General features: G+C 43.9%; 1 protein-coding gene across 1 annotated transcript in view; it reads left to right on the forward strand.

Moving 5' to 3' along the window:
* LOC102381934 (coiled-coil domain-containing protein 158-like) overlaps positions 1–18,703 on the forward strand; it is a gene marked incomplete at its 3' end in the record, with an annotated part of 76,942 nt that overhangs the window by 34,908 nt on the left and 23,331 nt on the right. Inside the window, exons 11-13 of the mRNA XM_014525776.2 lie at positions 7,821–7,940; positions 11,180–11,377; positions 15,501–15,983. Of these exons, the coding sequence (XP_014381262.1) occupies positions 7,821–7,940; positions 11,180–11,377; positions 15,501–15,983 (801 nt within the window). The remainder of the gene's footprint in view (positions 1–7,820; positions 7,941–11,179; positions 11,378–15,500; positions 15,984–18,703) is intronic.

An 18,703-nucleotide genomic window follows, 5' to 3' on the forward strand; every position in this document is an offset into this window, starting at 1 on the left:
TTTTCCAGTCCTCTGGCACCACACTAGAGCACCATGAGTGCTCCTAAAGCCGTGCCAGGGGTCCTGCAATGACCTCTGCTAATTCCCTCAGCACCCTGGGATGGAGATCGTCAGGACCTGCTGATTTTTAATACATCCAGTCCCTCCAGAAGTTCCCTGACTAGGTCCTCACTGACCCTGGGCCTGGGTGCGCCTCCCCTGGGACGTACGGGGGTCCCGGTGGGGAGGGTGACCTGGTTCCTGCTCAGAAAAATGGAAGCAAAGAAATTGTTAAATAGGTTAGCTTTGCTGTCTGGTGTGATGACCAAATTTCCTAGCGTGTCCTTGCTTTGGCCCCATGTTACCCGGTACCTTCTTTTTACCCCCTATGTATTTAAAAAAGGACTTCTTGTTGTCCTTGATCCAGGTAGCTAGTCCCAGTTCCATCTCTGCCTTGGCCACGGGGTGGGGAGAGAGACTAGGGGAGAGAGGCTACAGGTAGAATCCTTGGCTGGATTGGCTCCAAAGTGGAGCTCAGTCCCTTCCCACTGACCCAACAGGCAAACATCTGTTGGGTTAGGGGGGCTGCTGTAACTCATGGAGCTTTATTTAGAAGTGGGGGCCAGCACATCTATCAGCACCACATTTGATCTTCTAGTCAAGCTCCCTGCTAAAGGTAGGATCCATCCTGACTAAACCATTCCAGTCAAGTGTCTGTGTAACCTGCTTTTGAAAATTTTCAGGGATGGAGATTTCACAACCTGTCTAGTGAGCTTGTTCCAATGGCTGACCATCCTCATAGTCAGAAACTTGTTCCTAATATCCAACCTAAATTTCTTCTGCTGCAGTCTGAGACCATTGCTTCTAGCCCCGTCTCCTACAGCCAAAGGAATGGTTATCTCCATTCCTCTCTATAATCACCCTTCAGATATTTGAAGACAGTTATCAAAACTTTCCTCTATCTTCTCTTCTCCAGACTAAATAACGCCAGTTCTTTTAGCTTTTCCTCATATGTCATTAATGAATTGTTAATACATCAAAAAGCCAGTTTCTATGTCCTGATAGTAGCTTCTATAGTAGTGGTTCTCAACCAGGTTCTGGGTCACTGCCAGATCCTTTGAAGGGTGTCACGAGGTGTGAGGAGATGAATAGATAAGTTATACAGATAAGCTAGGCCCAGGCTTGTCCCTGCTTGGATGATCCCCCACCCTTACTGCTCTCCCCTGTGTAAGGGGGTAAGCTCTGTAATATATAAATCAGGTTTTGAAATTGAGTGCCGTTCAATTCACAAAAGTTATGGAGGGAGGCTTCTAGTCCAGTGAGGGGTGTCTCAAGTCCAAAAACATTAAGAACAGCTACACTGTAGTATAAGGTTTTCTTTGAGTTCACAAAGTTGGTTTGAGGATATCTCTAGATGTATACATGCTTCACGATATATGGCTGTCTGGACCATAAAAGAATTGAGTTTCTGCACAAGTGAAGGCCACTATCCATACTGACCGCTCAAGGACTAAGGATCACCCTGATATCACAGCTATGCTGGAATGATGTTGTCAGGGAATAACTGTGGTGAATAGAGGACTTCTGTATAGATGACCCTTGCTTCTTATGATTCCCCCAAGATTCACTGAGTTATGGCTCAGTCACGTGTAGGAACCCTGCCTTCTTATTGGGATATTTTTAGAGGAAACAGAGAGAAACTCTGTAGAGAGATTTCCCTTGACCAGCATTAGAGACCTTATTAACCACAGTGTTTTGTGTCCTTTTTGTATCCAATTTCTATTTACTTATTCCCTTTCCTAGGCCTGTGCCCTTCGGTTTTGTAGGGCACATCTACATGTGCATTTAAGCATGATTAATGAGCATTAAGCAATTTTTGCAGGTGTCTACATGTGCAGGGTCTTGGCACTAAAGTTAGTGCACTTGGCAAATGCCCTGGCAAGCCCTGGCAAGTGCCCCTAGTGTCCGGGCAGACCTGGCACTAAAGTTACGTTAATGCGCTTTAACTAGTTATGCCTAAATTTGCCACTTTAATGTGCATTAAGCGTGCACACATTTAGATGCGCATCTGTAATGCACAGTACATTAGGCTGATGCGTATTAATGCATCTCATGTAGACATGCCCATAGACAATCTGGCTGTGGTTCTGCTATTTCATTATTATTAGAGGAAAATTGCTTTTTTCCCCCTTAGAGGAAGATTTAGAAGAACTTGCTGCCTACTGTCTTTAAAATTGGACAAACTGACTCATGCAATAATATTTGATTTCTGGATTCAAATCCAGCTACAGTTACAAGTCATGCTGACTTTGGCAGTCTTCTCCTACTTACTAGTAGAAATAGGTCACATAACAGAACTGCCACCCAATTTAATATTCTCTGTTCAAGAAAGGCTTGGGAATGAAATGGCAGGGTACTGAAAGTTAAACTTCAAGTGACATGACACAGATATACTGGGAATTTGAAGCCAGGCCAACCTGGACTCTGGTTCCACTTATTATTTGCTTAGTCTTACATGTGTCAAAATCCAGTCCGAACTGTTTCCAAAAAAAGCCTTTCATAGAACCACAGATTTCAGGCCACGTAAACTGTGTTGTATATGCCAATTACCTTTTGCTGTTATACTCAAGTGTCTGGTAGGAGTACTGTTCACCATGGATTTTTGCATATAAATTATTTTTAGCATCAAAAAATTACTTTTGGCATAAACAGAGTAGCACGTGATATTGGAAGATGCCACCCATGTATCTGTGGAATTCAGTCTTTGGACACTTGTCCCTTTCCAAATAGTTGACAACAACAGATTAAAAAATGGAAACCCAGAATCTAATGAACAATACTTCTGCAAGAAATTAGTAATATTCTGAGAACATTGCTTTTGGATTCTTACAAAAGGAGCTGCTCTTTTGTCGATGCATACCAATGTTTACTTTCAAAGAGAAAGTACATTACACTAAATCAGTGAGACAAACTCTGTAGTGAAAGACAAGCTGGCATTTGGAGAGCATCTAATTTCAGGTTGGTATGTGAAGTTATTCTGATGGATGAGTGGGAGGTTATCTAAATGAAGCTGTTATAACTACATATACTCAAGCACTGCTTTCCAGCCTCCCTGGTAGGAAAGTATTTTAGTAACTAATCCTTTTAGACATGCATGGTTGAAAAGTGTCTTCAGCACTTCTGAGAATCATGTTACTTATTGCAGTTCCTGAATATGAATTTAGGTAGTTAAGGGTAGGCACCCATACTTGAAAATGTTGGTCTTAGTATTTCTTATGATTAAACACCATTGTAGACTAATCTACTGTTTCTTTTATAGGTCCCCTATAACGCCACTGTCATAAGATGTGCCATTTTAGAGAAATATAATAATTTCCATTTGGAGCTAAAATATTTGTACGTGTACATTTCATAGGGCACATCTGTGCGTGCAATTAATGTGCAGAAAATTCAGGCTCATTAATGTGCTTCTGGGTGCATGTCCACGTGCGCCCCTATCAGGAAGCAAATTGCCCCTGACAGGAACAGCCCAGTCCAGGGCTTCTCTTGCCCAGCTCTGCCCCCCTGCAACAGCGAGGAGGAATTCCAGGCTCCCCCGGGTGCTATCCCTGAGGGCTGGTAGTGGGGTTGGGAGCTGGTCCTGATCTCTGCTAGGTGGAGAGAGCCATGTGGGGATCGGGACCCATCCCAATCCCAATGTGGCTGGGAGACAGCTGCCCCTGCAGCTGGCACAGCTCCCCCCTCATTGGGGCCAAGCCAGGCAGCAGTGGACCCCCTGCTGCCTGGGCTGACTGGGAGCAAATTGTTCCTGGTCAGCATCTACATGCATCAAGTACCTGTATGTGTGGGTACTGGCAAATGGCATATTAGACTAATTTAATGCACAGTAAGTCCCATGCGCATATAGACAGCAATGCTTTACTGCGCATTAGATTAGTCTAATATGCAGTAAAGTGTTTCATGTAGATGCACCTGTAATGTAGTAACAGTGAAAGAATGCAGGTCCCTTGTGTATTACTGGCTTTATCAACCACTGCATCAGACATACAGAACCTTCCATTCCGACCATAACATGTTTAAAGGATTTCAGTTTGTCTTTAAGAATAATGAGCGTGTGACTAGGCGTACATGCATTTTTAGGGATGTTTGCTGAAATAGGATAAGATGCTGTATTTTGCTACCCATGTGGGCATAGCAGTCACTCTCCGTGTGTTTGAGAGGCTTTCTCCACCCTTTAGGCTAAATCTTGGCTCAGATTATCCTAGGTGGATCTGCATGTGGAGAGGTGTTTCAAGGAACAGATCTGTTCTCTGCTGTGTGTGTGTGTGGGGGGCACTTCTTCCCATTCCTAGGCTTCACAGAGGGCTTCCTTCCAGCTTGGGCTCTCAGACATGGGTTGAGGGAAGCATATAATTTTCTCCATGAGTTCTCAGAGATTACCCAGAGTAGGTAGTTTGACCTGTCTCATGGAGCCTTTCCATAGAGTACCAGGGGCATTTGGATGAACAGGGGCTGACAGAGTGAGTCTACTAGAACTGCATTCTGCACAGGAGAATACCAGCCAGTTCACAGAGCCCTTGCCTTCTGCATATCCACAGGAATCTCTGGGTCTTAGAACCCAAACTACAACTGATGAGCAGGGAGAGCCAATCCAAGCTCTACAGTGGTTTGGGGAAAGATATCACAAAGAGAACCTTACTGAGCTTTCTTCCACAATAAACTTCTACTTGATACTAGCATCATTGGCATTATCTATAATTGCAGAATCATAGGACATTAGGGTTGGAAGGGACCGGCCATTTAGTCCAACTCTGCTTAAAGAAAGACCATCCCCAGCTAGATCATCCCACCCAAGGCTTTGTTTTGCTGGGTCTTAAAAACAGTCAAGGATGGAGAGTAACCTCTATGGGTAACCTGTTCCAGTGTTTTACTGCCCTCTGGGCATGTCTGCATATGCTATTAATTCGAAGTAGGCTTACTGCGCAGTAATAAAAATACTGCCCAGTAAGCCTACAGGGAAAGCATGTCTACACCTGCTCCCTCTTGGGAGCAGATTTGCTCCCACCCTGCTCTGCCCCCTTGCAGCAGCCAGGAGGAGCTCCAGGCTTCCCCCTCCCACCCCCACGCTAGCCTGGGGGCTGGCAAGGGGCACAGGGTGGTCCCAGTGGGCATGGTGCCAGGAAAGTTCTCCAGCTGCAGCAGCAGCTGTCTCCCGGCCCTGTGCACATTGTGAGGGGACCTGATGTGCATGGAACCAAGAGAGAGCTGCCCCTGCATCGGGCAGAGCTCTCCTGGCTTGACACACATCCAGACACAACTGCCAGCAAGCCGCCTGCCAGGCATGGGGTTTGCTGGGAGCTGTCCAGGGTGTGGGGCAGCTGTGGGTGAGCCTCCTGCTGGCTGAGAAGACGCAGGGCTCACCAGCAGCTGCTCTGCTTGGCACAGAGCTGGCTGCTCCAGGGAGTTGGGGGGAGGCTAGGAATCCATCCTTCCATGTCCGCTGGAGCAGCCAGCTTACACCACATGGAGCTGGCTGCTCTGGGGAGCGGGTGGCGAGTGGCGGCTGGGAATCCAGCTCTCCAGAGCAGCCAGCTCTGCGTGGAGAGCAGGGACAGGGGCAGAGACCTCCCCAATCCTGACCTTGATCAGCTCCTGGAGGGAGCCAGGGAACTGAGCAGCACCAGGACCAGGGACAGAGAGCTTCCTGTGCTCTGTGGCTCCCTGCTGGCTAAGATGACCAGAAACAAATTTGCTTCTGGCCAGCATCTACGTGTGTTTTACTACACAGCATCTACTGCACGGTTAGTTTACTACTTGTATTTATAGGTAGTAGCTAACTGCGTAGTAGACTAATTTACTGTGAAGTAAATGTGAGCACGTGTAGATGATGACGCTTTACTGCACAGTAGACTAATCTACTGCTCACTACTAATCTACTATGCAGTAAAGTGTCTCATGTATGCACACTCTCTTACTGAGAAAGTGTTTCCTAATATCTAAACTCAACTTCCCTTGCTGCACCTTGAGACCAATGCTCCTTGTTCTGTTATCTGCCACCACTGAGAACAGTCCAGCTCCATCCTTATTGGAACCACCCTTCAGGTAGGTGAAGGCTGCTAATAAATCCCCTATCATGTGCATGCAGCACCTGGCCCAGCGTGGCAGGCATTCCCTGCAAGTGGCATGGAGCCCCAGGTGACAGCCTGGAGCTTCCCAAATGTGCACAGCCCCCACACTGTGCCACACCTGCATGGGGCAACTGCCCATAAGCTGCGGGTGGTGTGGGAGGCTGGAGCCAGGCAGGAGGGCTGGCAGGGAGCTGGAGCTGAGTGGGGGAGTGAGCAGGGGGGCTGGAGCTGGGCAGGGAAGTGAGGTGGAGGGTGGAGCTGAGTAGGGAAGCAAGCAAGTTTCTCTGAGTCCTAGCCCTGCCCTCCAGCATATCTACCACTCCCGCCATCTTGGTATCTTCTACAGACTTGCTGAGGATGCACTCTATCCCATCTTCCAGGTCACTGATGAAGATATATTAAACAAAACCAGCCCCAGGACCGACCCCTGGGGTACTTCAGTTTATACTGGATGCCAAGTAGACATCGAACCATTGACTAAAACTCTACCCTCTGAGCCCAGTGATGCAGCCAGTTTTCTGTTTATCTTACAGTCCATTCACCCAGCCTGTACTTCCTTAGCTTGTTTGCAAAAATGTTGTGGGAGACCACATCAAAAGCCTTGCTAAAGTCAAGGTACACCACACCCACTGGTCTCCCTACAATCCACAAAGCCATTCATCTCATCATAGAAGGCAGTCAGTTTGGTCAGGCGTGACTTGCTTGGTGAATCCATGCTGACTGTTCCTAATCACCTTCTTCTCCAAGTACTTAGAAATGGATTCCTTGAGGACCTGCTCCATGACTTCCAGGAACAGAGGTGAAGCTCACCAGTCCGTAGCTCCCTGGATTCTCCTTCTTCCCTTTCTTAAAGATGGGCACTATATTTTCCCTTTCTCAATTATCCAGAACCTCTCTTGATCACCAGGAGTTTTCAAAGATGATGGCTGGTGACTCTGCAGTTGCATTGTCCAACTCCCTCAGCACCCTCAGACGCATCCCATGTGGCCCCATAGACTTGTACACATCCAGTCCCACAGTGATCTAAGCAATAGGAATTTTGAAATCAATATTGAATAAACTTACTGTACAGATATGTAACTAAATAGAATATGTGATATGTCCTGGTAATTAAAATTACATTAGAGTTGAGAAACAAATAAGAAAAATGTTACATCTGATCTGTGCCCAGGAGAGTTGTTTAAATAAGTAAAAAAGAAATTCCAAGATCTTGGTGGTGTCCAAAAGAGAGTTTTGTAAATCATAACATGTAAGTCTTTGGAAAGTCACTTTCTGAGCAGCTCTCTGGGGGGTTCCATGTTCATTGTCACTCAACATTTCCATATTACATATGCTCTGTTTATATTTCTACTACATTAGTTTATCTAACTGCCAATCCTGGAACTCTGCCAGGATCTCAGAACCAAGCCATTTTATTTTTTCCCAGTTATCACATCAACATTAACAATTCTGCATTTGCAATGTAGTTATGTGTTGATGAGGTGTGAGCCAGACTTCTTCTCCATGCTGTGCTGATTTGTAAAGGCTAAGAAGGAAAAAAAACAGTAAAAAATTATCCTAGTCAATCAAGTAAGACAATCTGATCTCAAGTATTTTTAGGAAACAGATTTGTTAGACACAGTTTGTACTTGACCACATTTTGGAATAGAATTTCTCTTTTACAAGAGGTAGTTTCAGATGTTAGATGCTTTCTGATTTGTGTTCATACCTTAGATAGAAGATCTTCAGAAGCAATTGCACCTAGCTCATTCGGAAATGGCAGAGGCTCAGACTGAAAGGGATCAATACAGCCAAGAATCTGGAAATCTAGATGATCAACTTCAGCACTTACTGGTAGGATTCTGAGATGCAACAAACCATTGAGGAAATAAAATTTATTGTGGAATTCCCATCCAGTAATTCACTTATTTTTCTTTCCTAGTGTTCAGTTGGCTAGAGAAAGCAAAGGTCGAGACTTAATTTCTATTATATATTTTAGTTTTCCAGAAAATCTTCAAAAGGTCTTTTTAATTGGGAACCAAGAAATTATAAGAGAGCCAAACATTTAAAATTATGGCTCTTAATGAAGGCTGGCAAGCACTCTCACTCTGGATGCCTACACACATCTAAATCAACTTAAGGCGACTTAACTAAAGCAACTTAAATTAAGCCATGTCGGAGTGTACACAGGTACAGCTCCTTGACACTGTGGTAGCCATTTTATTATATATGGCAATATTAACTAATACAACTCAAGATGATACACGTTGGTGTATTATCTTGCACCGCATTTAAGTCGGCTCCGCTCCACATACATGTGTACGCTCTGACAGTTAAGTTGACTTGAAAAAAATTAAGTTGACTTAACTGTCAGCAAGTTAGTACATGTGTACAGACCCTCTGACTGCATAATTAAGATGTATTAATATCACATCTTCCTACACTTGTTCCTTTCTTACCTATTTTGTAAGATATATTTGATTCTGGACTTTTCCAAAAGGTTTTAAGTATTCCCCATCCATAGAATGAAGAGATCTCAGATTGGGGGGAAAAACACCTACTGTATATATGACATTTAAAAATATAGTATCAAAACAGTGCAACATGGACTGTTGGTTTCATCATTGGTTTTATACACAAATGTCTCTATGCTATGGAGATATAATGGGTATTTATACACATACATTTGTTGATTAATCGAGTCTGCTCCACATGTGAGCTGATATACCTGGTGCCTGCTTCTCATTAATTTGTATGAATAGTGAAATGAGCATCATCCTTATAAAATGGTGGCAGTGCGCTTTTGAACTGAAACACCTTTGATGCGTTTTAGTTCAAAAGCATGCCACTGCCATTTTCTCAGCAGTGACGCACATTTTGCAATTTATACAAATGTATGTGCCACAGCGCCGGGCACTTTTAGCTGGGCGCTTTTAAAAGCGCCTGGCACTGTGGCACAAGTATGTGTACAAATGCCCAACATTTCAGCACACTTACATTTTTCTTTGTACAAGTGCTACAATTTCACGATTGGGATTGGGGAGGTTAGTATACATGGAACCAGTAGTTTCATGTCTAGTGTAGCTAGCATAGTTGGTGTCAAATTGATTAGAAATGAGTTCTGTCTGCTGTTTGTCTAATCAGGAATATGTGAAGTTCATTTTTATAGCTGGAGTCAGGGTAATAAATGTTTAAATAAGGGTAATTCATCATAATTTTAGAGTCATTAAGAAGAAACTGCTTGAAAATAGATACTTCCAGTTTTGAAGGGCCATGTCACACAGGACACAACATGTGTTAAATGCAATTAAATGCCACTGTCTTCACTGTCAAGCAGGATAACGTGATAAGTGCTATTGTATCATATTGTATCATAGAAGAGTTATGCTTATTCAAGGGAGGAGTAGCTCCAAATTTTATATAAGTAACATGTGTTGAGCTAATGTGGGACTGCTCCATAGAGATTGTTGATCCCAACAATCCCAGCCCTGGGACTGAGCAATTGCAGTCCCAGGGCTGGAACCCACAATCTGCTGATTGTGAGCCTCAGGACCACACAGGACTACACTGGAGTCTCTGGCTCTGGTGCAGTCTTAGGGCTGAGACCAAAATTTAGCTGATTGTCATTCTCAGCCCTGGGACTGGACCAGAGTCTCCAATTGGTTTTGATGTGATCTTGGGCCGACAGTATGAACCTTGTTGATTGTTGATCGCAGCCCAGGAACTGTATCAGAGGCTCCAGTCATATCTAATGCAGTCCATGAGCTAAGGCTGACTATCAGCTGATTTTTGGTTTTAGTCTTGGAACCACACTGGAATCTCCAACCATCTCCTGAGAGGTCCAAGAGCTGACCCAAAAAACAGTTAATAGTTGGTCTTAGCCCAGTGTCCATGCTGGAGTCTGTTGGAGATTCTAGTGTGGTCCCAGGGCTGCAGCTGACAATCAGCTGATCGTAAGTCTTAGCCCCCATGGCACTGGAGTCCTGATGTAGCTCCAGTGCCATGTTGGGGCTGCACCGACAGTCTTGATTTTCAGTCCCAGCCCCTGCACCAAAGTCTTGAATCAGCTGATTGTCTGTCCCAGCCCTGGGACCACACCAGAGTATTGAACTGACTCCAGTGCAGTGCTGGTGCTGGACCAAAAATCATTGATTGTCAGTCTTAGTCCCAACACTTTGCTGGAGCATGTTTAAAACTGCAGTGCAGTATGCAGGGGCTGGGACCAACAAGCACCTGAAACTGCTTGAAGGCTCTGGTGAGATGCAGAGCCTGAGACTGACAATCATTGATTGTAGTAAGCATTACTGTGTGACTGTTCAGAACATGTTTTAACTTTTGATACAGCACAGTAATGCTTATTACAGTCTTGTATAAAACACATGCTAAGTATCCCAAGTGACGGGATATTGCTCCAGTAGCAAAGATGATTTGTTGTAATACCTTCACTGCATAATCCCAATCTTTTATTCTTTGAGCCTCCTATTTCACTGTTTTCTTGAACTACTCAAATGTTTGTCATTGCCTCAACTTCCAAAATTTAGCCTCATAAATTTTTATTAAGAATTTTGTTCAGCGTCCCTTCTTAAATATACATCTTCAAAGTTTGGTAGCGATCTAGAAGTGGGACCTCTATTTTTTACTAAAAATGATTAGCACTCAAAAAATGTGTAGTAAATTACTAAAATCAAAGGAAATCAAGTTATGATATTGCAATTCTTATTACTACTCAAGGTAGAGTTTTCACTAGGAGGTATATACTGAAGTATACTTACTGTCTTGACATTTAATTCTAATACAGTACTGCTTTTTCATTCAGCCAATTGTACTGATTTTTTTCAAATATCACATGTGGAGCTTGAGATGGTTTCAGAAGCTTCTAGTCTTAAGATGTTAAATGTTGTAAGATAGCAGCAGGTTTAGTTCAGAGATGTTGCTTTCTTGTAGGAAAGGGTGCCACCATGCTATTCAAACTACTTGTTGGTCAGTGGTCTGGCTCTCTCTTGTGTAAACCATGTAATGATCCTTGCTCAAATGAGGTAACAAGAAAGCTTGATGTTTAATTTAATGAGAGAAATTGGTACAATCTCACATAGGCTGATCTACATAAAAGGGAGATGGAACTGAGTCTGGAAAAGGAACAGAACAAGAGACTTTGGGATCGGGATACTGGCAACAGTATCACAATTGATCACCTGCGGAGAGAACTGGACAATAAGAACATGGAATTGCAGCGAATGGAAAGCATCCTGAAGATAATGAAGACCGAGTGTCAAGGACAAATGGAACGTCAGGTCGGTATCTGCTGCATGGTATTGCCATTGTGAAGGCATTCACATTCATGCAAGTTATATCCTAGATACATATCTTATGTTCCCCAGTATTTGTAGTTATCATGGCTAGAGTGCACTAAGGTGCCAAGCCTGTCCTGTTTTAGAGCCATGGTTTTAATCACTCAGAATTTTCTGGAAATGTTACCTGTCACCTGGCAGGCAAGGTTCTTTGGTAGATGTGATATCTTTAATTAGACCAACTAAAATAGTTGGGAAAAAGTTATTTGCAAGCTTTTAGGCACAAACACCCTTCATCAAGCATAGGGAGACGCTACAGCTGTTAACTATGCCTGACATGTTTGTGTCTGAAAGCTTGCAAGAACTTTTTTCCAACTATTTTTGTTGGTCTAATAAAAGATATCACATCTATCTAAACAGCCTTGCCTGTCTGTCCTTAGACCAACATAGCTACAAACAACACCCCTTACCTGTCATCTAAAATTTCTGGTCCTGATTTCCACCCAAAGGCAGAACAGGTGCCAGAATAAGTGTTTCAAATGTTGAAATTGGGTAAGGAAGGAGGGAAAGTGACTTTGAGTGTTCTGGAGAAGTTTGATTTGTCTTTGACTCCAGAAATCACATTTTGTATATGTACAGTAAATTTAATCACATAACACTATGAAGTGTTCTGTAATTTCCTTCTCTTTCAAGAATGACTTCTGCAAGATTCATTTTATAGAGTATTTAGTAATTTATGTCCACAATTTGAATTGTGGACTGAGTTTAGTCTTTTGTTTGAAAGGATAGTTTTATTACTTTCAATAGAGTAGATTCTTGTATGTGTAGCTATAGTCTCATCCCCTTCCTTCAAACTCTTCTATCTCCTTAAAAGAACATCTTTTAACCCCAGATAAGTAACCTAAGCCAATCCTATCTGCTGCTACTCTGCACTCAGAAAAGGTCAAGTGAATTTGATTCCTGTCTTTCCACCGAACAACAGGATTTTTTGCTGTTGTTTCCACCTTCCTGCAAGAAATTCCACCTCCAGTTACTGATATTCTGAGGTTTGATGTTATCTAATGAGTCTTTACTACACTATGGTCGCATCTACATGTGTCGCTATGGCAACATTGTTACTGCACCGTGATTTAGTACTTCCTTTTGGAAGCACTAAATCACAGCGCAGTAATAGCCCATACTGCTCTGTACATATAGCGCATGGTTGTTTTTAGCAGCTACTTTGCCGTAGCAGCTTGCTATAATGGGGGGAGCATGTCACTATGGCAAAGTAGCTGCTGATTATGTGTAGACCACCTGCGAATGCTACATGGCCATAGCATGTTGCTACAAAGCCCTATTAGCAGCTTCTGGGTCATGATGCTTTCTGGCAAAAGTTATCTCATGAAAATCTATGCTTCTTGCTGACAACAGCAATGAACTTATTTATATGTTATTGATGAGTACAAGCTCCTTTCAGGATATAGTTACTGTAAAATGCAATTGGCCAGTTTTTCATATATTCAAGGACACAGACCTGTCACCTCTAAATTGCCTAAAGACAATTAATTTTTATATCTTACACCTGTCCTACTTACAGCTATAATAGCAGAGTTAAGACAGCCTTCAAAAAATTGAAGGTGTCCCCAAATGAAGAAGACAGGAAAGCTTACAAACTGTGGCAGGTCAAGTGTAAAAGTGAAATAAGGCAGGCCAAAAAAGAATTTGAGGAGTGTCTAGAAAAAGATGCTAAAGGTAATAATAAAACTTTAAAAAATATGTCAGAAGCAAGAAGCCAGCTAGAAAATCAGTGGGACCATTAGGTGACCAGGGTGTAAAAAGTGCGCTCGGGGATGATAAGGCCATAGCAGAAAAGCTACATTATTTTTTTTGCCTTGGTATTTACTGCAGAAGTTACTGGGGAAGTTCCCAGGCCAGACCAATCCGTTCTAGGAGATGGGTCTGAAGAGTTGGACCACACTGAAGTAACAACAAAAGAAGTTTTGGAACAAACCAGTAAACTGAATACAGTAAAAGCTGCGCTATCCAGCATCTTACAAGCTGGCATGCTCTACTAACTGGCATGCCGGCTTGTAAGATAAAGTAAAACCAGAAGTGCCCACGGCAGCACTTCTGGTTTTTCCAAGCCCCCCATGGCCGGGGGCAAAGCAGGCTGCGCTGCCAAGGTCCCACAGCCCGGGGGCATAACAGGCTGTGTGGGGCTGTGCAGGGCCCGTTTCCCTGTCCTGTGAGGCCCGCAGGGCCTGTGGGAGGGGTGGTGATGCCGCGGGAGGGGCGGAGAGATGCCCCAGACATGGCGGGAGAAGCGGTGGCTGGGGCCGCTCAATTAACCAGCATATTTTGTTGTCCGGCATCCCCCATTCCTGGAGGATGCTGCATAACAGAGCTTTTACTGTACTAAAAAGTCACCAGGACTGGATGACATTCACTTTAGAGTTCTGAAAGAACTCAAAGATGAAATTACAGAATTTTGCTGTCAAGTTGGTAGAAACTATAAGACAAAGTAAAATCAAGTCACATAGACAAATATGATCTTCTGCGGATTGTATTTGCATTGTTTTTTTAAAGGGAAATACTGCCTCACCAATTTACTACAGTTCTTTGAGGGTGTCAACAAGTATGTGGATAAGATGGATCCAGTTGACATAATATATTTCGACTTTCAGAAAGCATCCAACAAGGTCTCTCACTAAAGGCTTTAAAAAAAAACTGGATTGTTACAGGATTGGAAGAAAGTTTCTTATGTGAATTGAGAGGTGGCTGAGAGGTGGAAAGACAGAAAACAAATGGTCCTGTAGGAATATGTGGTGGGCCCTGTTTTGTTCAGCATTTTAATCAATAACCTGGAAATGGTAGTACACAGTGAAATCTCCAAGCCTGCAGATGATACCAAATTATTCTGGGTAGTCAGGTCCCAAGCTGATGGAGTGGAACTGCAGAAAAAAACTCATCAGGCTAAGGGAATGGGCAAAAAAATGGCAGATGAGTTTCAGCATTGACAAGTGCAAGGTAATGCACCTGGGGAAAAATAACCTAACCTATATGTACACAATCCTGGGTTCTGAGCTAGCTGTTATGACTTAGGTGACAGACCTTGGAGTCATCATTAGATAGTTTTTGAAAGCATCAGCTTGGTGTATAGCAGCAACTAAAAAACCCCAAACCCAATAACATGTTAGGCATCATTAACAAGGGAATTGAAAACCAAATGGAGAACATCATCATGCCATTATACAAATCCATAGTTTGCCCACATCATGAATACTGTGTGCTGTTCTGGTCCCCACATCTCAAAAAGGATGTTGTAGATCAGGGGCTTGGACCAGTTGCCATACCAGGAAAGATAAAAAAAAAAAAAAGGCTAGGACTCTTCAATTTGGAAAGGAGAGTGCTGAAGGGGATATGGTAGAGGTCTATAAAATCACGAAGAGTATGGACCAAGTGAACAGGGAACTGTTGTTCACCAAGTCCCAGAATACTAGAACTAGGGGGCATGCACTAAAATTAGTAGGTAACAGGTTTAACACTAACAAGAGAAAGTGGATGCTAGGGAAGATATTGAATAGGGGATAGTTCACTCTAGAGCCATCCACTTCGATGCTGTCCTTGTATAGCATCAACTTCTGCCACTGTCAGAGACAGACCTATTTGTTGCCTAAGGAATATGGGTCAGTGCCCACTAGGAAACATTATAAGACTCCCTGAAAAAGGGAAGCTACAAAGTAAACAACAATTGATTTCTGGGGACAATTAAAGATACAGCAGGGATGAGAGTGGAGGTCAGAGGTTAACAACAAGAGCGCCAAGGGGGGCCACCAAGCAGAGCACACCAGACAGTGCCCACTGTTGGAGACAGGATACTGGGCTAGATGGAGCATTGGTCTGACCCAGTATGGCACATCTTATGTTCTTATAAAACTATATTTTAAGAAGTTTTCCTTTTACTGAGGGAAAAAGAACAGAAGACTCACGAGGTTCACTAGGAGCCTTGCCATGCTAACCTAATGTATCTATGAAGCATTAAGGTACTGTAATGATGAGTGCCATAGGAGACTGATAGGGATGCCTCTGTAGATAGATAGAAAATATGTTTATCAAAGTCGAACATTTTATCATTACTGTTCAGATGGCTGCAATTAAGGAAAAAAATGAGAGCATTGAAAGAGTCTCCTCCTTGACTGCCCAACTAGAGTCAACCAAAGAAACATTTCGTAAAGTGGTTGAAGACCTGACAGCCAAGACAATGAATCTTGAGACTGCTGAGAGAACAGTGTCTGAATTGAGAATCTGCCTGCAAGAGAAGGCGAGATCCACTGAGATTACCAATGAGGAAATTAAGAAGCTCCGTTCAAGAGTAGATGGTAAATTGCAGGAGCTTCAACACTTAAGGAATGAAGGGGATCATCTACGAAATGTGCAGACAGAGTGTGAGACACTAAAACTTCAGATAATGGAGAAGGAAAGGATTATTGAGATCTTCCAAAAGCAAATTGATAATATGACTCAAATTGTGGGCCAGCATGGCCGAACTGCTGGTGCAATGGAGGTAGAAAAATCTCAGCTTGTGAAAGAGGTCAATGACAGAAAACTGGAAGTACAAGAACTTAAGGTCTGTATAAGACAACACATTAATTATTTTTAAAAAACCACATATGGATATGTTAATATGTTTTCAAGCAGGTCATAAGATGGGCCCAAGACCCTGTAAACATTTAAAAGAACTAACATAGCAGAGAACAATAGTATTATCATTTTGATTAATGTGTATGTTCTGGCCCTACTGAAGTCAGTGGAAGTTGTGCCATTAAATTCATGGAGCCACATTTTACCCTCTATTCATGAGACTACAATTTGAAAAGTGTACCTGAGTTGCACATGTAAAATCACATATTTGCTTTATACAAATGCTGGGATTGCTTGTACACTTAAAAATTTAATATTGTGTGCCATTGCCCAGGTATGCACGCCCAAGTGCCATTTTTGTGCATAATTTACTTCTGATTTTTATAATTGGGTGGCTCTAGTGGACGCTCTGAGTACAACACCACCCCCTTTGGTTGGGGTCCCCCAAGTCGCCTGGCACGACTTGTTACCTGAAGAGAAGGAGGGAGTTCAGTGGTGTTCTTCTTCCCCTATCGACCTGAAGATGGTATACTCACAGAAGTGCTGTGGTGTTCCTTGGGGCTCCCGCCTCCCCTACATCCAGTCCACTTGCCAACCACTTGGGTGTTCCGCTCGTTGCTCCGCTGATCCCTGTAAGCCCCTTTACTATGGGGGTCTGGTGTCAGCTTCGGCAAACCAGCCGGTTGCCTGGATGTTAATGCGTCTGGAGCCTCAGTCCTTGATCCCAAAGGGCTGAGCTTCCGTTGTCTGGTGTCCTCCCCCCTCTGAGGGAGAGGGACGCTTCTATAAGCTTTGAAATTGAGGTGGCTGGGGATTGTCCATCCCCAGTCTAATGCCGGACACTGCTCCCCCTGCCTTTGATGCAGAGGCAGTGTCTGCAGTGCTGCTACTACCAGCCTCTGGAGCCACCGCCTGCCAGCGTGCTTCCAGCTGGCTCTCTCCCTCTCTCTCCCTGCCGGCTTCCAGCGAGGTTTTTAAATTTCCCGTGGTGGTGGCATCAGCTGCTGCAGTCAGCTGGCCGCTGCCCCACCTGGGAAGCAGATGCTTGAAGAGCCGGCATAATGCCGGCTCGCACGGCTCCTGCTCTGCTCCTGCTTGTCCTGGCAGTAAGTTTCCCGGGGTACAGGGGGCCTGCTCATTCCCCTTGGGAATGCCTGGGCTTGCCCCCAGCATCCTCCGTGCCTGTGGGGGCTTCTCGCCACCACAATAATTGACAGTCTATTTGATGTACTCCATCATTTTACCAAGGCACAAGAAAGAACAAAGGAGGCGTCAAAAGAAAGTTTCTCATCAAAAATTTCCATTGGTAGCATCCAAAGCCTGACAAGCCTGACATGTCTCACAGAAGGGAGAACTGAAGGTGCTTTTAAACTTTAGGTGATGGTGTGAATAGACTAACCCAGAGACAAGGAATTTAACTGTGGTTATAAAAGGCTACCCCCCCTCCCCCAATCATTCTCAGCTTCTCTTTCTTTCTCTGTTTTGGTTATCAAACCAATTTAAAGTTAGTATAATACTTAGCTTTTATAATTGACATTAGATATAACTAATGTTAAGTCCAGAATTAGTTTGCTCTTTCATTGGTAGATCCACAGAAGTGTTTCAGCTGCAGCTATCACTGACAATAAAAAGGAACAACATGTAAGATGCTTAAAATGATGTTGAATATGTCATTGCTTTTGGAGGTGTTTAGCCTTCAAAAAATCTGGATCTGTCACCCTCTGTTGTTACTGAGCACTGCCAACACAAGCTATAAACAGTTGTCTTTCTCTCAGGAGAGGATGTTTTGTCCTGCATCCAAGGGCGAGCTTACAGACATGCAAGTGTATCCCAGGTCAACTCCCACCAAAGTATGGGATAAGATGTGCCATCACTTTCACCTGGGGCATCATGGAGAGCAGCTGCAGGGTTAACCTTGTTCAGTGTCCCAGGACAAGCTAGTCGTGCAGTCCTCCAAATATCCCACAATGCACCACTCTCATCTCAACCCTGGCCTCTCTTGGATGCCGGGTGGCTACTCTGGCAGGGGTGCAGAACTCTATTGTCCTGAGGTGATAGGCCTTGCCCACCCTTTTATTGACTTGCATGACAATTTGCCAGCCATTCTGTACTCACCTGCCACACAGTCAAAGTCAGCAATGGAACCTGGTCTGCAACTCCACCCATCAGGAGGACATCTAGTGCGGACATCCCAAAGTCATCACAAGACATGGCACCAACAGCCACTGACATCTGCAAGCATAGCAGCAATTGGAGTCAAGGCAAGAGAATGGACCTGATTACCATCTGGGGATAAGTGGAAGACCAGTGGGTGCTCCATTCTAACCGCTGTAACTAGGCTGTCTTCAAAATGATTGCCACAGTAGTGGCAGTCTGGGCACAAGCATGGTTGGCAACAGTGGTATTCAAACTGCAAGGTATTGAGGCAGCAGCTCATGAGGGCCTGTGATACCAACTGCATGTCCAGGATGCACCTACTACGAGAAACTGTCCCAAATCCTCTTAGTGAATGATATAGTTAAATGCCAGAACATTCTAGACATGGCCCTAATTTTCCAGGACTCAGACAGTGACTTGGATGACACTGTGGTTGTAGGAGACAACCATGAAGCTGAGCCAGGTTGAGATCTCCCCACCTCTCCAAGACAGCAGCATGGACATGGAGATGGACCTGGAGTTGGATAGTGACTGGTCACAGTCTTCACA

The sequence above is a fragment of the Alligator sinensis genome, unplaced genomic scaffold (genome assembly GCF_000455745.1).
Source record: "Alligator sinensis unplaced genomic scaffold, ASM45574v1 scaffold155_1, whole genome shotgun sequence".
Lineage (NCBI taxonomy): Eukaryota > Metazoa > Chordata > Crocodylia > Alligatoridae > Alligator > Alligator sinensis.